This window comes from Petromyzon marinus, chromosome 27, assembly GCF_048934315.1.
Source record: "Petromyzon marinus isolate PM22_M1 ecotype Great Lakes invasive population chromosome 27, UKy_Petmar_22M1.pri1.0, whole genome shotgun sequence".
Classification (NCBI taxonomy): domain Eukaryota; kingdom Metazoa; phylum Chordata; class Hyperoartia; order Petromyzontiformes; family Petromyzontidae; genus Petromyzon; species Petromyzon marinus.
In genome coordinates, this window is record NC_133693.1 from 12,604,205 (window position 1) to 12,626,934 (window position 22,730).

Sequence of the window (22,730 nt, forward strand, 5' to 3'; positions counted from 1 at the left end):
TGATTAGATTCACAATAGGTCGCCATCTATTCTTAACAGATTTCAATTTCCAAGAGCGCAATGGTGCGTTTTTCATGCGTTGCCATCTCACCACAGTGCGGCATGAAGCTCGACCAAATAAATGTACATTGCTTTGCTTTCATTGTCTTTGTGTTTTTAGTTTGTTGTCCTTCCCCCCCCCCGCACCTCCAATTAGCACGGTCGGCTACGTACGGTGCGAAAGACGTTCAACATAAATACGTACAGTAAACCCTTGTTAATTCGACACATATGGGGCTCTGGTCTTACCGAATTATCCAATATTCCGAATTATGTACAATGGTATTCCCCGGTGCCTCCTGTCCCAATTAAAAAAAAAAAATTCACAAACTCTTCACACACTGTACGCACTGACACATACCCTGCATCAGTTCTACCCAAAACTTTTGATTTGTCTCGCAGACTAAGGGATTTATACTTCATTCCCCTTCTATTACTTCTCCATGTTGGTGTAGACGACTTGTCTGAGAGTGTTGGCTTGCATAGAGTGCACAAACAAGGTGAAGTCCAGAGCGACGGGTCCGCACGAACGCTCACCACACTCGCCATTCTCACCATGCTCACCACTCTCACCACTCTCGCCACGCTCGCCACTCTCACCACGCTCACCACGCTCACCACGCTCACCACTCTCACCACCCTCGCCACGCTCGCCACTCTCACCACGCTCACCACGCTCACCACGCTCACCGCGCTCACCGCGCTCACCACTCTCACCGCGCTCACCGCGCTCACCACTCTCACCACTCTCACCACGCTCACCACTCTCACCACGCTCACCACGCTCACCACTCTCACCACGCTCACCACTCTCACCACTCTCACCACGCTCACCACGCTCACCACGCGTGCCGCCACCTGACTGAGTCGTTGTTCTGGTCATGGCGCGTGGCGTCGCTCCACGTGCTTGCCCAAATTGGGCCATTGGGTACGGCAATTCAGCTCATGGCGAATTACTAATACTGTTTATGTGCCGAAAGCGCAGCCGTGCCGAATTATCCCCAATTACGAATGATCAAATACCGAAAAAACAAAGTTTTACTCTACAAAATTGTGAACTTGTGTATTTACAATAATGAATGCAGTGTATTGCCACCGTTATGTCTATTGCAATGTGACAACACTCCTCATTTAGATTTTGAGATTCTGTATGGTGCCACGTGAAAAGTGGCAGAGGCCAGTACAGCAAAACCCCAATTGTTGTGCCCTACTGTGCTTCCGCGGCTATGCATCCACCCCTCAAACAACTCCCACACTGACCAGCACGGTTAAGTAGCCAACGGACAAGTGGGCCGTGTGGTGGGGCATAGTGTTGGTGCTGTCACCTCCTTGCCAAGTGCCTCCTGGCCATCGTGGGGGGGGGCTGTCTGGAGCACCCCTTTCGTGGACGCCTCTTCGTCTCCAACAGGACATTTTGCAGGGCTGCGTTTTGACATTTTTTAATTGACAGACCAAGTGCACCGTTCTTCAGTGACACTGTTGAAAATTATACCAGATCATCATGGGACCTCCCTTGCCAGTATCAAGATATAAGAATCGGTTTTACCTTTTCTGGCTCTAAAACAGGTGTTGAGATGTTAAAACACCAAACAAAATTTTTTTGCAAGGAATCGTGTCAGCATTAACCACATATACTCGTGGTGAAAATGTGGAGGGGAAAACCGGAGGACCCGGAGAAAGATCCACGCGACCACAGGGAGAGAGCCACACAAACTCCCAGCATGATATACTAAACTATTTTTTATTTTACCAGGTACGTTGAACTTCTTTTGCACCGTACATAGCCAGCCGCGCTAATCGGAGGTGCGGGGGAAGGACAAAAAAGAAACACAAAAATCAGTTCTAAAGAAATGAGCTTTCAATCTAGGTTTAAAAGTGCACAGCGCCAGTAGCAAACTCCAAATATACAGCAGGTGTCAGGCTCCGGATGAAACCCACGACCTGCTGGCGAGGTCGTTAACATCTCGTCACCGTGGCACTACAAGCAAAATGGTGACATGCGGTTTGAGGTGCGGTGGAACCGTCGGGTTGGTAACCGTGCCTCTCCCGTGGCGGTGCGTGGCGGTGTGCGCGAAGCGGAGTGTGGCGGAGCCATCACGGGTGTGTCCGGGGGGACCATCCTGTCCCCCGGGTACCCCAACGCGTACGAGCACAACCTGCACTGCGAGTGGACGATCGAGGTGAACCCGGGATTCACCATCAGGTGAGTGTGCGGCCCTGTTTCACATTACACACGGCGGTGGTAATGCTCGTGCCTCACGGCAGCAAGCGCCTGGGTTCGAATCCCGACTCGAGCGCCTGTCTGTGCGGAGTTTGCACATTCCACCGTTCTGCATGGGTTTCCTCCCATAGCTAAAAATATATATATAGACTGTATAATGGAACTGGTATTGGCATAAACATCCCAATGCTGATAAATTACCTTCAGCGTACTCAATTGGGATTATACAGCAGCAGCAGCATCGCCCCCTCTTGCCAATACTTGGCAGCACCCTCCTCAAAAAGCGTCTTGAGACTCGTAATAGGTTTTCATACCTCTTTTAAACCTTTCCCCTTCCGAGACGTCTGCAAGTTGCAGGATGAGCAGTCCCCCGTTCACCTCAAAATCTCGGACCGCGCGAGCGGCTCGGCGTTCATTTTATTTAGAGAGGCGTAGCACCATTGTTTTTAAAGACGTCGTTATTCACTGCAGATAACTGTAGCGACACGACCGCACTCTCTGACAGCTGGCGCCAAACTGTGCCACGCCCTCCCACATGGCCTTGCGGAAGCCTCGGTACTGACAGCAGTCTGTTGGGCGTATATTTGGCTCACTGTGTTTGACGGCTGTCTCACTGTGTCTGACGGCAGTCTCTTGACCTGTCTATCTGCCTCACTGTGTCTCCTCCTCTCCGCGCTGACGTGAACCGCATTGTCCTCCTCCCCCGCCCCGCAGTCTGCACTTCCAGGTGTTCGATACGGAGGCGTCGCACGACGAGCTGCGGATCTGGGACGGCAGCGCGGAGAGCGGCATCCTCCTGCGTGAGCTCAGCGGCCCCGTGCTGCCCGACACCGTGCACAGCACTCTGCACCTCGTCACGCTGCACTTCAACACGGACTTCTTCATCAGCAGGCCCGGCTTCGCGCTGCGCTTCACCTGTAAGTCCCTCCCCCCGCTCTCGCCCCCACCCTGCCCATCTCGAGTATGCTGCCACTTCGCTCTGACGCTTAGGGTTTGCCGTGGCAGCGAAATGTTATCTCCCTCACCTGGTATGCAGGAGGCCATGGGTTCGATCTCGACCTTGTCGGTGCCTGCTATATAGGGCGCCACGGTGGCGAGATGTTCACTACCTCGCCTGGTCGTGGGTTCGATCTCGACCCTGATGCCTGTATATTGGGTATTTGCGTGTCTCTCTCCGCATGGCAGCGTGAATTTTTCTCCAGGTCCTCCGGTTTTTCCCTCCACATTTAGAAACATGCGTTTAGAGTAATTTGGCTGCTGTAAACAAAAACGTCCAAATGGCAAACCACATTGTTGAGCTATCGTTTGCGATAGCCAGGTCGCTTCTCTGAAAAAGAGCTATATAGCTCAGTGGGCCTTACCTGGTAAAATAAAAAAATATACTTATGTTTTAGTGTAATGCTTTAACATGCCTGCACAGGTTACAAGTTAACATTTTAACGTCAACACCTTCCCACACGGCGTGAACCTGCCTCGCACTCCAACAGATTTCCACATTTGCACATCTATTGATTTCAAATTAAAAATGTAGACTTTTTTCATGCTTTGAATGTGGCAAAAACATTTTTTGGTAAATATGGAAACCTTCAACATGCTGGGACATAAGGCACAGGGATTAGTTGCGAATATAATTTTTTTATTGTTGTCATATTGCGAAGTTTAATGACGGCAGTGTTGTGCTTCGCTTTGAATGTTGGTCATTAGGCCCTCTGCATGAAGGCTCCAAAGTTATATCCACGCACGCTCTGCTTCTCCCCCTCATGGGACACACTCTGACAAACCCCCTCCGTAAACTATGCATATTAAAACAAGTCATGATTTGATTAACACGCAGTAGACTGTCGCGACCAATATTATCCACAAAAGAGGGGTTTTTTTTGTGTTAGATCGCGTAAATAGAAATGTGTCGTTAAACCCGCCACCACCCGACAGCCAATATAATCACCCAGGAATGTCCTTAACGCTCGTGATGTCACTCCACATCGACCAGCCCCCTTCATTAATATTCATGAGCAGGTGACGTCCTCCAAATGGACACTCCCCCATTATTATTAGCTACTATAACGAGCCAAGAATGTCTGTGTGCAATGCTCGTGACGTCACTCCACGTCGACCAGCCCCCCTCATTATTAATCATGAACAGGTGACGTCCTCCACATTGACCCCTCCTCATTAATATCATGAGCAGGTGACGTCACTCCACATGGCGCATCCTCCCCCCTCATTAATAATCATGCACAGGTGATGTCACTCCACATCGAATAGCCCTCCTCATTAATAGTCATTATCAGCTGACGTCCTCCAAATGGACACCCCCCCCCAATTCATAATAATTAGCGGGTGACGTAATTCCACATGGGGGGCCGAGGCGCCTCCTCCCCCCTCCTCAGCGTCAACTCACAACCCTCACTACAATGGCAGAACCCTCACGTCACGTGATCTCCGTAACGCTGTTGAGACATCGAAGTAAAAAGTACGTCATGATGAACAAGGGATTATAACCTTAAAATGAAATAGGTCTGTGTCACCGTGCCCTTACAAATTGCACATTAATGCAATGAATATCACGTCACGCTCTGCTTTTCGCTTGCTAGTTCCAGATTTACTGCAATACACCCATCCTTGGACGAGCAGAAGGCTCGTAAGTAATGTTTGTCACGTAAACAAAACGTGCCAATTAGTCACTCATACAGCAGCACACCGTTGTGTGTTGCAGAGTAAACGCACAACAACATTTACAACTGGAGTACCGTGACGTTTCACTGGTTTACTCTGCAACACACAACCGGTGTGCTGCTGTACGAGTGACTAATTGGCACGTTTTGTTTACGTGACAAACATTACTAATTGTCTATGTCAGGTGGTGGTGGGTTTAACGACACATTTATATTTACTCGATCTAACCCAAAAAACTTGGTATGGAAGTCATGGTTTACATAAGGTAGCCTAATCACTCCACACCTCCGATTAGCACGGTTGGCTATGTAGGGTGCGAAAGAAGTTCAACATAAAATTTTGATTTAAAGCTTTCGTGACTGCAGTAATTCATATTCTTAGTTTTTTCGGTAAAGTCACGTTGAAGAGAAACAACAAAATAACAAAATATATATAAAACAATAAAAAATTCTCACGACGTTTCGACCATAACTCAAACGGTCATCATCAGGTGTGTCGGTTTGCATAAATTTATTTTGAAAACGGCATATTTATTTATATATATATAAATAACGTTTGCGTCACGCGCAACGATGGCAGTTTGCCAGGACTAGTCCATCTATTTTTTGAAAAGAGGAGGGGGGAGACGAAATTTGTTTTTATGTATGCTGTCTGAAAGGCACTGTAAGCGTGAACAATCAATCAAGAACTGAAATGATTTATCAAATCTTTCCAATGATTGCTAAGATAGAATCCACATATACAAACACAGAGACAATTTCAACCGAGAAGATGGATTCTATCTTAGCAATCATTGGAAAGATTTGATAAATCATTTCAGTTCTTGATTGATTGTTCACGCTTACAGTGCCTTTCAGACAGCATACATAAAAACAAATTTCGTCTCCCCCCTCCTCTTTTCAAAAAATAGATGGACTAGTCCTGGCAAACTGCCATCGTTGCGCGTGACGCAAACGTTCTTTTTATATAAATAAATAAATAAATATGCCGTTTTCAAAATAAATTTATGCAAACCGACACACCTGATGATGACCGTTTGAGTTATGGTCGAAACGTCGTGAGAATTTTTTATTGTTTTATATATATTTTGTTATTTTGTTGTTTCTCTTCAACGTGACTTTACCGAAAAAACTAAGAATATAAGTTCAACATACATACATACTCTGTTGGAATTGAAAATAATTTAAAGAATACATATTTTGATTTAAAGCTTTCGTGACTGCAGGGATTAATATTCTTGGTACTTTTGGTAAAGTCACGTAGAAGGGAAACAATTAAATAATAAAAATATAAAACAATTTTATTGTTTTATATTTTTTTATATAAAAATATAAAACAATTTTACGTGACTTTACCGAAAAAAACAAGAATATACTTTACATATCTATAACGTCCTCGCCAGGTAAGGGTGCATTTTCTAGCTTTCACGGACATATATAACATTTTATTTCATGTCCATCCACTATGAGTGCAGTGGTCTTCGTTTGTCGATGCGCAAAATCACCAACAGTTCAGTTCCCTGAGGAGAAAAATGAATGTCCCTGAGTCTCAGATACTGGAAGAGCACTCTCCGAGGGGCAGAAGCAGTCGAGATTTAATGTTTTGGGAATATGTAGAAACACTCATTAATTGGCAGAAAATATCTTAGTATATGTAGGACTGTAGAGCTTAGACAATTGTTTCCACTAGCTCATGGCCTGGCTGCCTTCCAGCTTGGTCTGTGGTTCTTCAGCAATTGTGAGATGCAATCCGCATGAACGCCACGGTGGCGAGATGTTAACTCGCTCGCCTAGTATGCAGGAGGTCGTGGGTTCCATCCTGACCCTGACGCCTATATATATGGAATTTGCATGTTCTCCTCGTGGTCATGTGGATTTTTCTCCGGGTCTTCCGGTTTTTCCCTCCACATTTAGAAACATGCGTGAAGAGAATTTTCAACTATAATTTACAACGTGATAAGCCACTTCATTGAGCTACTATTTGTGGCCAGGTCGCTTCTGAAAAAGAGGTACGTAGCTCAGTGGGACTCACTTGGTAAACGAAAATAGTTTCGTTTAGTTTAAAAGTTATGTTGGGAATAGGAAAATGCACAGCACTACCTAGCCTATTCCTTTTAACCTAACGTCACCAAGTCTCTTGCGTCCACTCTGAAGCAGTGAGGAGTGTTTATTGTAAATGGCAGCAGGGTGGCGCGGTGGTATCGGGGGCGCTTGTCCATGTGGAGTTTATATTTCTCCCCTGTTCTTCATGGGTTTCCCTCTGAGTTCTACAGTTTTCTCCCATAGCTAAAACAACAAAAATATTATAAAAATGTAAATTGTGATTGACCTAAATTATTCCAATGCTAACAAAAATTCCTGAAAAACCATTCAATCGGGATTACACACAGCAGCAGCAGCAGCAACAACAATTTGCCCCCTTGTGAAAAAAAAAAAACTGAGCAGGACCCTCCTGTAAAAGAGTCTTGGGACTCGGTGTGAAGCTCTCCTGGATAAACAAGTGCAATGATAATAATAATGAAGCAAAAGCTCATCGCTCCCTGGACATCTGTGACCTACTGGACAGCTTCACAGCTCATGGGATTCCTCCAGCCCAAAGTCCAAGATTCTCTCATCCCGAACTCTGCCCTCCCCGCAGCTTCGGTGGCGTCCGAGTGCCGGGACCCGGGCGTGCCGACCAATGGGTCGCGCAGCGGCGACGGGCGTCGGCCGGGGGACAGCGTGCTGTTCCAGTGCGACCCGGGCTACGCTCTGCAGGGACCGCCCCGCATGACCTGCGTGCAGGCCGAGAGCCGCTTCTTCTGGCAGCCTTCGCTGCCCATCTGCGTCGGTGAGGGCGCATTGCTGCAGTGCTGGGGTCATAGCCTAGCCGCCGCAGAAGCGGAAACGAGCGGAGCAAGTTTCTTAAATGCTCCACCACCATCCCCCCCCCCCGCGTTTGCCCACCCAGCATTATAAATGGGTACCCCGCAAGTGAGTAAATCGGCAGGTTGCGGGTGGTGGGGTCAAGTTGTGGGTACTCCCGCGTCTTCCGAGACATATTTGGCCAGCATAAAATAATAGTTGGGAAACGCCCTCTTAGAGAGTGAGGAGCCCCTTCCGCCAGCAGTAGCACGAGTAAAACAATTACAAGTCTGCGCCTTTACCCGTTAAACTCCCCCCTGTTCAATCAAAGTTATTTTTTTTTGTCAAATCTAAATGCCAACGATGTCTACTGGTTTGTTTACAATGTGCTAGGAACATATGCTCACTCCTCAACGTTTTTCTGTGACTTTACAGACAGACGAGGGCACAGAGAGAAATGGGAGACATTGTATCAGTCGAAGGTGTTGACAAACATCCTCAAGTATCGTCATTGTGTGCCTGTTCCCTCAGCGCCGTGCGGTGGTAACTTGACTGGCCCTGCAGGATTCATTCTGTCACCAAATTACCCCCAGCCCTATCCTCCCAGCCACGAATGCCACTGGACAATCACGGTCAACGAGGACTTCGTTGTGGCCCTCTCGTTTTTAAGGTAAGCCAGCGGTCTGCTGTTGTCTTGTTGTCCCCCGTCCCACATGTGCCCAACGATTGTTTGAAAGTAAAGTTACGGCTGTCCTTATCCAATTCGAGTTGTGTGTATACGCGAGGTAGACCGAGTCCTCAACGATCGATAAGCGAGGTTCACGGGAACAGTAGCCGTGGTATAAGTGATAGAAGAGTGACAAGGAGGCGACTGACTACCGGTGAGAGAAGGGATTTGTGGGTGCTGGTTCATCGACCAGTTTAACACATACAGTAGTAGCCATAGGAGGAGGTTTACTCGACCAGTATTATCCATAATAAAGTTGTTTTGGGTTACATCAAGTAAATATGAATGTGTCGTTAAACCCGCCACCACCTGAGACAGCCAATTTGCAAATTGACTATTATAATGAGCCAAGAATGTCTGTGTGTCCCACGCATGACGTCACTCCACGTCGGCCAGCCCCCCTCATTAATAATCATGAACAGGTGACGTCCTCCACATGGAACCCCCCCTCATTAATAATCATGAGCGGGTAATGTCACTCCACATGGAGCACCCCCCCCCCTTATTAATAATCATGAGCAGGTGACGTCACTCCACATCGAACAGCCCCCCTAATTAATAATCATGAACAGGTGACGTCCTCCACATGGAACCCCCCCTCATTAATAATCATGAGTGGGTAATGTCACTCCACATGGAGCACCCCCCCCCTCATTAATAATCATGAACAGGTGACGTCCTGACTTAAAGATTCTGTGACTGCAGGAATTCATATTCCTTGGGTCTTTCGGTAAAGTCACGTAGATAGGTTCAAAGAAAATAACAAAAAAATACGACATTTTGATCGCAACACACGCGGTCACCAAGCTCTCAAGATGAATGGATATTCAGACTACACAATCCGTAAAGCTATCACCCCACCCGTTGGGAAAGAACCATCTGAGGACCCAATCAAAACCATCACCTTGCCATACATAGCAGGGGTCACCAAAAATATTTCCAAAAGCATGAGCAAACACAAGATCCAGGTTCGATTTAACACAGTACATAAAATTCGTGATCTGATCCCATCTGTGAAGGATGTGATCCCTGACATGCAATACCCCGGCGTCGACAAACTAAGTTGTGTCTGCGGCAGTAGTTACATTGGGGAAACTAAGCGACATGTCTCGGACCGTGTTCGTGAGCATAAGGCAGATCTGAAACACGGTAGGAACAATACCTCGGCCGTGGCTGATCATTGTTTTAATGCGGTGGGCTCACGCGAAGTTTACTTCTCTAAGACGAAGGTACTTTGCAAACCCACTGGCTATCAACAAAAATTCGTTCATGAAGCCATCCATATATACAGACACAGACACAATTTCAACCAAGAAGATGGGTACAAACTGAGCAATCATTGGAAGGACGTTATCAACCAGTTCCAACACACCGGTGGGCTAAAGTAGTGAACTATTTGTCTTTTTTCAACGTGACACTTTTTTGCTGATTGGCCGTGTCGGGTGGTGGAGGGTTACGACACATTTATAAATAACGTGATCTAACCCAAAAACCTTTAATATGAATATTGGTCGCGAAAGCCTACGTGTTAAACCAACCAGTTTAAGTCATAACTGGCTGCAATGTTCCCATCCTACCACCTTCCGTTGTTAATTGTTATTTTCGGCTCACTGATGTTACATTAACAGGTTACATTTCTCACACTAACACAGCCACCTTCGCGCTCTGACCTCGAGGTTGCGACTCTGCGATCCCCCATTAACACGCTAATCTCTCACATTAACATGCTAATCTCTCACCTTAACATGCTAATCTCTCACATTAACATGTTAATCTCTCACATTAACATAGCCACCTCAGCACGCTCGCCGTGGAGGCCGCTCACCAATCTCACATTAACATGCTAATCTCTCACGTTAACATAGCCACCTCGCCGTGGAGGCCGCTCACCGATCTCACATTAACATGCTAATCTCTCACATTAACATAGCCACCTCAGCACGCTCGCCGTGGAGGCCGCTCACCAATCTCACATTAACATGCTAATCTCTCACGTTAACATAGCCACCTCGCCGTGGAGGCCACTCACCGATCTCACATTAACATGCTAATCTCTCACCTTAACATGCTAATCTCTCACATTAACATGCTAATCTCTCACATTAACATAGCCACCTCAGCGCGCTCGCCGTGAAGGCTGCTCACTGATTTTACAGTAACATGCTAATTTTTACCTGGCAGCCCTTTAATTTGTGGAAAACCCGCCACCGTCATATATCGCCGCCCACCACTCACATTCACATTAGCTGCCCCGCCCATGCTGCTGACATTTGTGCTATGCCCATTTCAAACTTTTATAAACAGTTTGCCTTTAGAAGCTAACACCCTTTTCCTGATGACACTGCTTGTGTTGCGATCGAAATGTCGTAGTTTTTTGTTATTTTCTTTGAACCAATCTACGTGACTTTACCGAAAGACCCAAAGAATAAGGTGACGTCCTCCAAATGGACACCCCCCCCCCATTAATAATAATTAGCGGGTGACGTCACTCCACATGGGGGGGCGAGGCGCCTCCTCCCCCCTCCTCAGCGTCAACTTACAACCCTCACTACGAAGGCAGAACCCTCACGTCACGCGATCTCCATAACACTATTGAGATATCAAAGTAAAAAAGACGTCATGATGAACAAGGGATTACAACCTCTAAATGAAATAAGTCTGTGTCACCGCGGCCTTACAAATTGCACACGAATTGATGCAATGAAGATCACGTCACGGTCTGTTTTTCGGTTGCAAGTTTCAGATTTACTGCAATACACCCGTCCTTGGACGGGCAAAAGGCTCGTTGTAAATGTTGTGGGTTTACTCTCCAACTCACCGGTGTGCTGAACTTGTAACGAATTGGCACGTTTTGTTTACGTGACAAACCTTGACTAATTGCCTGTGTCAGTGGTGGGAGGTTTATCAACACATTTATATTTACACAATCTAACCCAAAAAACCCATATTACGGTTCATCAACCGTATGATGTTTAAACTCGGCATGTTTGAAAGTGGTGTGTGGCCTAAGTGTCCCTTTCTAAAGCCAGCTCCTGAAGGCAGCAGTGGCAGCAGGACTTGGTCTCCCTGTCTTGTGGAAAGGTTCAACCAAACACTCCAAGAAGGAAAACAAGAAATCAAATTAGATTAAATTGCAATGGAGTGTGATTAATCTAATGAGACCAGCTATTAGAAAATTATGCGCATTGAAATGTTTATGCAACTAAAAGGGCATGTACTTTCTGGTCAAAGAGTTTGAGTGTTTAATGAGAATAATTTTCTGATGACTTGACAGATTTTATGCTGCCGAGAGATGTTAAATACAACTACAGTCCGTCAATTTCCATCTCCAAATTAACACGGTCATTATGTTCATAACGGCTTTGAGTCATCATTAATAATAAGTCTTCCTCCAATTTACTTAGACGTTAAAACACAGGCTTACTGCACTGTAAGCAGCTTCTGAGATAGTCCTTAATAATGCGATAGGTGTGCATAGAGTGCAAGGTGTGTATAGAGTGGTGTGTGTATAGTGTAGTATGTGTATAGTGTAGTGTGTGTGTAGAGTAGTGTGTGTATAGTGTAGTGTGTGTGTATAGAGTAGTGTGTGTATAGTGTAGTGTGTGTGTAGAGTAGTGTGTGTATAGTGTAGTGTGTGTATAGTGTAGTGTGTGTACTGTGTAGTGTGTGTATAGAGTAGTGTGTGTATAGAGTAGTGTGTGTATAGTGTAGTGTGTGTATAGTGTAGTGTGTGTATAGAGTAGTGTGTGTATAGTGTAGTGTGTGTATAGAATAGTGTGTGTGTAGAGTAGTGTGTGTATAGTGTAGTGTGTGTGTAGAGTAGTGTGTGTAGTGTAGTGTGTGTGTAGAGTAGTGTGTGTATAGTGTAGTGTGTGTGTAGAGTAGTGTGTGTGTAGTGTAGTGTGTGTATAGTGTAGTGTGTGTGTAGAGTAGTGTGTGTATAGTGTTACATATTTCCGTCGTGGACCCCCTTAATGGAACATCTTCGCCAGTTAGGAACATTTAGGCTGGCCTGCCTACGATCCATCCTGGGTTTAACCAGACTGGATTGTGTGAGGAGCTCACAAATCCTTGAAAGATCTGGGCAAGGTCCCATCGGTGAGCTCCTCCGGCGAGCAAGGCTGCGATGGCTTGGTCATGTAGCTCGCATGCCCAGCCACCGCATGCCGAAACAGCTTTTGTTCGGCCGGATCGAGGGGGCTAAACGGGCGCGGCACGGGCTAGAGAAGAGATGGAGTGATGTGGTACAGGAGGACGTGGAGCTGAGTGGACTTGCCAATGACTGGTACCAGCGGTGTCAAGATTTGCCTCTCTGGAGGAGGCTCGTGAAGGACGCTACTGGGCAGTTGGAGGTAGTCGCCCTCCAACAACAACGGAGGGCGGAGGAGCGACGCTCACAACAACGAGCGGAGCGCCGGGTGGCTAAAGCACAGCAGGTTGGCACAGTAGGGGGCACAGGTGGTGCATCAGCCAGTCATCTCAGTCAGTCGACCCGTGGCACCTGGGTCTGCCCCGTGACCTCCTGCCACCGGGCGTTCGACACTCCACGTGGCCTCAAGGTGCACATGTCCTGGCACAGGCGTCGTGGTGACGTCACCGCCACTTAGTGGCGAATGGCGGTTGTTGTTGTTGTATAGAGTATGTGTATATAGCGTGGAAGGCATGTGACTCAATGGATATTGGTGTAGTGTGATCTAAGCTGTCACAGACCTAGGCCAGAATAAATTATTTACAAACAATGAAAAAACTATTTCAAGAGTGAAATGGCTGCACTGAGATTGCACGAAGAAAGTAAGGCGCAGCACAGACAAGAAGATCGGCTTCGGCCAAGTTATTCACAGCAACGCTTGAATATGTTTTTCCAAAAAGTGTTTACTGGAGAAACAAAGGCATAAACATTCGCATGAAAATACGAACCATCTGAGACTTTGCCGATGACATGGCCATTACAATGACCGATGAGAATCAACTGCAGTAAAGGACAGAAATTAATCAAGGAGGCTGCTACGTGAGGCTCGAGAGCAATTAGCAAATGAAAGTTGGGTACAACACGTGTCGCTAAAATAATAAAGATATCTGTTCACGGGGACACAACTGCAGAAAACGTAAATTTATTAGTTTTATTCATGCAGGACACCCACACTGAGTCGAAAGTCTGTCTTTCAGGAGCGCCCTGCTCTGTTGGGTTTTTTATTTTAAGATGTTCTCAGTCAATGAACCCTTCCCTGTTCTGAGCCGTCTGCAAGTTGCAGGGTGGGTGTCCTTCGTTCACTGTCGGAGCTCAGCGGTAATTTTAATTAGAGAGGCATAGCACCGATGTTTTTAAAGACATCGCTACTCACCACAGAGAACCGTAGTGACACGACCGCACTCTATGATAGCCGGCGCCAAGCTGTACCACACACCCCTCCCGTATGACCTTTTACTTCGGATTCCGTTCCGATGACGTAAACATACGTTTGAGTTGTTTATTATACACTTGGGAGGGAACCGGAGCACCCGGAGAACACCTACATGCGCGAGGGGGCAAAAACACTAACCCCGTACAGATGGAAACAGATGGGAATTAGTGGACTTGCTGTACTGCCTTCTCCCAGGGTATGGCATCTCCTCGACGCACGCGGGAAGGGAGTTTCACAACAATTTTTTGTTGTTTAAACAAATGAACTTTTTTTTATTTTACCAGGTAAGGCCCACTGAGCTATATAGCTCTTTTTGAAAAGCAACCTGGCCCCACATGATAGCTCAACAAAGTGGCTTATCATGTGGAAATGTATTGCAGCAAAATACTTTAAGCGCATTTTCTGTATGAGGTGGGGAAAACCAGAGGACCCCGAGAAAAATCCACGCGACCACGGGGAGGGAGAAAGACACACAAACTCCAAATATGCAGGTGTCAGGGTCGGGATTGAACCCGCGAGCTCTTATATACCAGGCGAGGTGGTTAACATCTCGCCACCGTGGCGCCCAATCGTGCAGTAATCCACCATCCCTCGCCTCCACAGCGCTGGATTACAGGCCATGGCGCGTAGCCACCACCGCCCGTCACCACTTGAGAGCATCTCTTGCAAAAACGCAGACGTCAGTGGTTGGGGCGCACGCATTGCAAATGGACCTCAGAACCTCTTCCAAAGCTGCGCGTGCGTTGGGAGATCGGCCAGCAAAAAAATAGTTGGCAATGGTCAGTCGCGAAAGTCTTCGAGAGGAGAGGCGTGACGTGGAAGAAGGCGGAGAGACTGGAAACCGACCGGCATGCACGGAGCGTTTCTTCTACACGGAGCAATCGGCCAGTGACTGAAGGCGATAGAGTGGAGAGAAGCCATTTTATCTTGCATAGGTGTTGTTCGCGATGCCTCAGAAGCATCACCATCTCCTGCTCTGTAAATATCTCGAGAAAATCTCGCTTTCTTGGATACCTAGATAAGGATGTATTTGTCCTTGTTTTCATCTATTATAATGGTTAATAATAATAATGGCTTTTCCACAAACCGGTTGCCTCAGCGAAAGAAGCCAGAAGCCGACTGATGGAGTGTACGATTGTCCAACATTTCACAACACGTACTCGGAGCTTTCAGGCCTTAAGAAGCTGCCAGCACACGGAGTGAAAAACGTCAGATATCATACCGAGCGACACGCGTTACAACATGATATCATGTCGGAGAGCCGTGTTTTTGTTGCTTCATGCAAGCGTAGGGTCGGCAATCCATTTTTGTGATGTTTTTTTCCATTGTCAATATTGTTTTTGCTTGTTTAGGCCTCGGTTTGTGATGGTTTTCTCTGTCATTGGCCAAATGCACACCTCTTGGAAAGGACTAATACATGTCAAACACCATTATGGCCGGGCCCTTTGTAGATTTATGAAAAGGTGGTAGACTCGGTGGAAATTGAAGCAGTCATTGAATGTATACTTTTAATTTTGGTGAAAATGTGTATTTACGTTGACATACGATGCCATCTGGTGTACGGTTCCCCACCCCCCCCCCCCCAAGCATCGCATTTGTTGGTCTTGCTATCCCCCTCGATGTGCATTGCTCAAACATGAGGCCGACAGCACAAACATTTCACGGCTGTCACATGACGAGCTGCCACATGACGAGCGAGCTGCCCAGCAGCAGCAGCTGCTGCCCCATTTCCTGCTTCCCCCACGACACCGGCCCACCCCCTATTTTTTGGTGGGGTAAAATATAATTGCTGACAGTTGATGAATTAGGTTGTGAATGTAAAACGTCGCGCTTAATTTTGCCGTTTGAGAAAAGCCACGTGTTAGAAATACATTGGTAGCATTTTAAACTGACTTCCAATGACGGTTTGTGTGGAGCTGGAACTGTAATGGGGAGGGGTAATACAATGCAATATAAACAGTCGCTTTTAAGCAGGTGTAAAGCATCGCTAATCTATGTATTTTTGTTGAACTTCGTTCGCACAGTACGTAGCCAGCCGTGCTTATGGGACGTGCGGTGGAAAGACAGAAAACTAAACACAAAAAGCAGTTCGAAAGAAATGTATTTTCAATCCTGGTGATTTACTAGTGCATAGCTCTGGTGACTTCCTAACATCAGAAGGAAGTTCGTTCCAGACGGCCGCAGAAGCGCATCTGAAAGCGCGCGACGCGGTGACCGTCATTTGTTCGATGGCAGCAGCCAAAAGCCGCCGCTGCGAGGATGACCCCAGTTGGTGTGACGATGGTTGATGCTCCTTGACGAGATCAGCGAGGTATTGCGGTTCGCTTGTGGTGAGCGCTTCGTGTGACGAGCGCGACCTTACGATGCGCGACATCGTGGCGATTGTCACGCTCCGTGGATCGCCTCGCGCCGCCGTGGGGATTCTAAAGCGCCCTTTGTGCCCCCGGCAACGCGGGCAGCCTGAACCTGGAGGCCAACTACGACTTCCTGCACGCGTACGACGGGGGCGACGTGCTGGCGCCGCTGCTGGGGAGCTTCCACGGCTTGCAGCTCCCGGGCCGCGTGGAGAGCGGTGGCAACGTCATGCACCTCGCATTCCACAGCGACAAGACCATCAACGCGGGCGGCTTCCACATCGAATACCGCGGTGCGTCCCAATGTGGTGCGCGCCACTCCCGCCGCAGCGGCGTTCGCTCGCACGCCGCATTGGCGCTGCCGCCCTTTGCTTTCCGCGCCGCACCAACGTGACCACGAGGGGCCTTTAATGGTCATTTTGATTGCCGCATATTATTCGTGAAACATCGTTCGTACGCCAATTCGATGCTGTTCTAGTGCCAGCCATCTTTGTGAGTCTTTGCCACCATCGTGTGTGGTGCTGTGTCAAAAAAATCCGTCCTGACATCGGGGAGGCCCAGGAGCGGTTCAGATATAACATCACCAATGTTAGCCCTGAGCAGGAGTCAAACTCTCGCCGTCGGGTTCGTAGCGCAGTGCGCCAATCGCTATGCCACGTGCGTACGCACACAAGTGTGCCGTGTCAGCCAAAGGTACGGCAGATTGTCATTATAGCTGACTGATTGACGAATACCACGTTTGAGTTCCCATGGGATGAGGTTGCAGCTGAGAAATGTCCGTGTCTCTGGTCATCAGATGAGGCTTGGGCCGGCACTCATCTCATCTCTCCCACCACGAAGCAGGGCGCTGCTCGCTGGACACACATAACAGCGGGCACCGCTTGGCAGAACATTTTTGCTGTGGACTTTGTATTACATTGTGACTTACGGCATCTTTACTAATTGGGCCCTTAGCAGTGTCTGTGTGGTCTTTGAAATGCCAAACTGACAGTTGTGGAACTGAACTAAGCCAAATTGCCCGACTACCCGAACACTTCACCATTCCACAGTTTAGTGAGAAACAATTGTACTTATAAAGCTAATCGGAAATTAAACATATTTTGCCCTTTACCAAATAATCCTTAAGATGCTTCCAAGATGTGTTAGAAAGTGGGTAGTATGTGCACGTTCCTGAGCGATTGGGCAATACTATTTTTGGAATTTTTATTTTACCAGCTAAGGCCCGCTGAGCAATATCGCTCTTTTTCATAAACGACCTGGCTATCACGGGGAAATCTAAAGCAGCCAAATACTCTAAACGCGTGTTGATTTCAAATGTGGAGGGAAAAACTGGAGGACCTGGAGAAAAATCTACACGACCACGGGGAGAGAGATTCGCAAACTCCGAATATACAGCAGGCGTCAGCGTCGGGATCGAACCCACGACCTCCTGTATACCAGGCGAAGGAGATAATATCTCCTAGCCACCGTGGTGCCCCTAAACACGAGCGATGCGAAAACAAGCTTTTTTTCCCAGGGCCGGTCTCACTCCGGAGGGTCACTCGTTCATTTTTTTCCCGTCCGCATTCGCAGAGAAACCACGGGAGTCGTGCTTCGACCCCGGAAGCATCGCGAACGGTTCGCGCCTGGGCTCCGACCTGCGCCTGGGCTCGAGTGTGACGTTCTCCTGCGGCACGGGATACTCGCTGCACGGCTATTCCACGCTGCTGTGCATCATGGGGGACGACGGGCGGCCAGCGTGGAACCGGCCCCTCCCGGCCTGCCGCGGTGAGAGCCCGGGCGCGCCCCCCGCTCCCTCCTCCTCTCCTCCTGACGGATCGCGTCGTTCTGGCACCGCCCCCCCCCTGAGACGGATGATAGGATACCAATGACAGATGGCAGCGGAAGCGTGGAAATTGTTTGGTGTTTTGGATACGTATGTACGCATGTTGAACTTCTTTTGCATCGTACGTAGCCAACCGTGCTAATCGGAGGTGTGGGGGAAGGACAACAAACTAAACATAAAAAGCAGTTCTAAATAAATTAGTTTAATTTTATATTTAAACGTGCATAGCTCCAGTGGCTCTATAGTATCGGAAGAGCGTTTCAGACGGCCGCAGAAGCGCATCTGAAAGCGTGCTAAGGGGTAACCGTCTTTGTTCGATGGCCAGCCAAAATCCGTTGCTGCGAGGATGACCAGAGTTTGCCTGGTGATGGTTTGTGCTCCTTGAAGAGACCAGCGAGGTATTGCTGGTCATTTGTGGTGTATAAAAGCGAACATATCTAAACATTGTTCCTTTTAACTCCTACAAACCAGAACAAAAAGTGTGATTTTTTTATTGTTGTTGTTGGAAATATTTCCTACAAGGTGGGGAGGGCTGCTGCTGACGTGGGGGTGACGGTTTGCTCCTTTGGACCTTGCAATCCAGAGGTCGGCTGGTTCCGTCTCCTGTCAGGGCAGTTGAGAAACAATGGGCCAGATCTTTTATTTATTTTTTAATCCCCCCCTGCCTCTGTCCGCCCAGCGGCGAACGGGGCTACACCACAGTCGATGGGCAGGTGTCACGCGGCGGGGAAAAGTGTGGGTATTCTCACCTCTTCAAAGATGTACGTGTGTTCAGTTGATCATCGATTATCCGGCTGCTGCTTCCAACATTATCCGGCGGTCCCGTGTCGATCCGGCAAAACCGACCCAACGGCTGTAACCAGGTTCGGTGATTGGCACAGTGTGCGTGACATGCAAAGTAGTTATGCTTGATTTCAATGTTAAATATTTTAAAAATAACATTATACACTACGTGCAACTTAAACAATGTCAACAGTGCACTATACACATCACCCCATGATGCAGAGTCTATGAGATTCGAGTGGTAAATATGTTACAACAAATAAAGTAACTTTTTTAAAATAGGATGTTTATTTTTGTCTATTTGCATGTTCATTTATGGCAATTTCATATAGTAAACAAATTAAAATCACTAAAAATACATGTAAGAACACTTAAAAGTATGTCATACAAGAATGTGTAAAAATAAGCTATTTTAAGTTACGACGATGTTGTGATTATCCGGCATTTTTTAAAATCCGGCGCCCCCTCCTTCCTCGTAGCAGCCGGATAATCGGTGATCCACGGTACGTACGTTGAACTCCTTTCACGTCATACGTAGCCAACCGCGCTAATCTGGCCAGCATGGAAGAGTAGGCCAAACACACACCCCCGTAGAGGAGGGGCGGGGGGGTGCCTCTCTCTCGAGCTCGTTTGCGCCGGCAGTGACACGTGCTCGCGCCATTTTTTCACCTTTCTACTCTCCGCTCCTAGCCCCGTGCGGAGGTCACAGCACGGGCCAGGAGGGCTCCATCCTCTCCCCCAACTACCCGGGCAACTACAGCGTGATGCAGAGCTGCTTCTACTCCGTCACGGTCCCCAACGAGCACGGTGGGCAGCCCGCACCCCCTCTTCCCCCTCAACCCGAAGCGGGTCGTCAAATCACAGCAGACGGCCTGGGGGTGGGGGGGCGCTTTATCTACGTTTCACACGGCGATGTTTTATTTTTCATTGGTATCGCGGGAATGTATTTTGATGCGCCGAACGGCGTCACGGGTGGCACGTCGAAGCAGAACTTCAAGCGCCCGCACCTCTTACCGCCACAAATCGCTTCCTTCTTTCGTTACGAAAATCCCGATCGTGCGTCACGATAAGCCACCCGAACGAATAGAATTTGCCAGCCATATGGATGCCTAACGAAAACCTGACTCCCACAATTTCTCTCTCTCCTACTGGCTCCTCAAATCTCTCTCTCCTACTCGCTCCTCAAATTTCTCTCTCCCCTACTCGCTCCTCAAATCTCTCTCTCCTACTCGCTCCTCAAATCTCTCTCTCCCCTACTCGCTCCTCAAATCTCTCTCTCCTACTCGCTCCTCAAATCTCTCTCCCCTACTCGCTCCTCAAATCTGTCTCCTACTCGCTCCTCAAATTTCTCTCTCCTACTCGCTCCTCAAATTTCTCTCTCCTACTCGCTCCTCAAATCTCTCTCTCCTACTCGCTCCTAAAATCTCTCTCTCCTACTCGCTTCTCAAATTTCTCTCTCTTACTCGCTCTAATCTCTCTCTCTCCTACTCGCTCCTCAAATCTCTCGCTCCTAGTCGCTCCTCAAATTTCTCTCTCCTACTCGCTCCTCAAATATCTCTCTCCTACTCGCTCCTCAAATGTCTCTCTCCTACTCGCTCCTACATTGGCATTAGCTGCCGCGCCCATCTCTAAACCTTTATAAACAGCCTGCCTCGGCAGATTTCCCCCTCTTTTGCACCTGAAGACGATTGCTTGTGTTGTGATCGAAACGTCGTGATTTTGATTTTATAATTTTTTCTATCTACGTGGCTTTACCGAAAGACCCAAAGAATATTCTAGATTTGAAGTTTTGAGTATGGACCCAAAGAATATGTAAAAATAAGTAACGAAAATTTGAAACTCCAAAGTAGCCTCACAAAGGGTACCAAGTGACTTTAAAATAATAATTGTGAAGATGGCCATGGCAGCTGTTAATGTGAGGATAAGTGTGTGTTTTGCGTGACATTGGTAAGTTATGACATTACATCGTGGCTGTTAATGTAACTGCTTCACAGGTGTAGGTGAGACCAGTTACTTTTATTTATCTCGACGACTACGAGTGACTGCATTATATGTATATATAGTTTTTCAATGCATAAATGTCTTGTGAATGTAAATTATTCCGATTAAACGTTTGTTTTCAGCAGGCGAAAATATATAGTAACATCAGCAGTGGTGAGAGCCAGGAAGTGAAGGGCTGCACTTGTGCCCTTACCCTGTGGCACATTTCACAGCTTGTGTGTGGGTGAACATTTGTCTTGTGTCTGAGTGAACAGTTGACTTTGTCTTCTGTGTGGGTGAACATTTGACTTTGTCTTGTGTGTGAGTGAACAGTAGTCTTTGGACAATTCAAGTTTTTCCAGACGGGGCTGAGCGACCTTGTGGAGGTTTATGACGGCGCCTCGCAGAAGGCCGGACTCCTCAGCTCACTCTCCGGAGCGCACTCCGGTCGGTCATCATCATCATCATCTTCATCCTCATCATCATCCTCATCATCATCTTCATCCTCATCATCATCATCATGATCCTCATCATCCTTTTCATCATCATCTTCATCATCTTCATCCTCATCATCATCCTCATCATCATCTTCATCATCATCCTCATCATCATCCTCATCATCTTCATCCTCATCATCATCATGATCCTCATCATCATCATCCTTTTCATCATCATCTTCATCATCTTCATCCTCATCATCATCTTCATCATCTTCATCATCATCCTCATCATCATATTCATCATCATCTTCATCATCGTCAACTTTATCATCATCCTCGTCATCCTCACTGTTAACCGAGGGACTACTGTACAGAACCACAGAGCTGAGGCAATCGTTGGTGCCGCTTCTGGCTGCGTTCCTGCTCCTCTGTGGTGTCCTGCTCCTCTGCTAATCAAACCCTCCAGCGTTTTGAGATACGATTGGCGGTGTATAAATGATCGTTATTACAATCACTGAACTTTCGATAGCTAGTTAGGAGAGTCGAGGTGATATGGAGTGAATGTCAGAGATGCTTTCCGGGTCACGAGTAGTGGTGCGGAGTGGCTCACCGGATGTTCCATTGTGTGACATAGCTCACCACACTGCGGAGTGAGTGACCGAGACTCTCTCTCCCCGTGAGCATCACGTAGTTTAGCTCTTGCTCTATGGGACAGGTGTGGGGTTGCTCCGTGAGGTTGCTGTAAGCCACTGTATTTACCAAGCATCGGCCAGTCCCCGCACCTCCGATTAGCGCGTTTGGCTACGTACGGTGCGAAAAAAGTTCAACGTACGTACAACCCATATACTAACACTACCCATAGACTAACACTACCCATAGACTCAACACTGCCCATAGACTAACACTACCCATAGACTAACACTGCCCATAGACTAACACTACCCATAGACTCAAAATTGCCCATAGACTAACACTACCCATAGACTCAACACTGCTCATAGACTAACACTACCCATAGACTCAACACTACCCATAGACTAACACTACCCATAGACTCAACACTGCTAATAGACTAACACTGCCCACAAACTAACACTACTCATAGACTAACACTACCCATAGACTAACACTACCCATAGACTCAACACTGCTCATAGACTAACACTGCCCACAGACTAACACTACTCATAGACTAACACTACCCACAGACTAACACTACCCACAGACTAACACTACCCATAGACTCAACACTGCTCATAGACTAACACTACCCATAGACTAACACTACCCATAGACTAACACTACCCATAGACTCAACACTGCTCATAGACTAACACTATTAATAGACTACACTACCCACAGACTAACACTACTCATAGACTAACACTACCCATAGACTAACACTGCCCACAGACTAACACTGCCCATAGACTAACACTG

General features: G+C 47.4%; 1 protein-coding gene across 4 annotated transcripts in view; it reads left to right on the plus strand.

Annotated features, from left to right (window-relative positions):
* LOC116946465 (CUB and sushi domain-containing protein 3-like) overlaps window positions 1–22,730 on the plus strand; it is a 692,643-nt gene that overhangs the window by 539,207 nt on the left and 130,706 nt on the right. For 3 of the 4 annotated variants that reach the window (XM_032961364.2, XM_032961362.2, XM_076070132.1), the window contains exons 25-32: window positions 2,116–2,242; window positions 2,975–3,177; window positions 7,574–7,765; window positions 8,311–8,449; window positions 16,368–16,555; window positions 17,835–18,029; window positions 19,561–19,677; window positions 21,184–21,297. In XM_032961364.2, the coding sequence (XP_032817255.2) occupies window positions 2,116–2,242; window positions 2,975–3,177; window positions 7,574–7,765; window positions 8,311–8,449; window positions 16,368–16,555; window positions 17,835–18,029; window positions 19,561–19,677; window positions 21,184–21,297 (1,275 nt within the window). The remainder of the gene's footprint in view (window positions 1–2,115; window positions 2,243–2,974; window positions 3,178–7,573; window positions 7,766–8,310; window positions 8,450–16,367; window positions 16,556–17,834; window positions 18,030–19,560; window positions 19,678–21,183; window positions 21,298–22,730) is intronic. The other variant, XM_032961363.2, reaches the window with a different exon arrangement.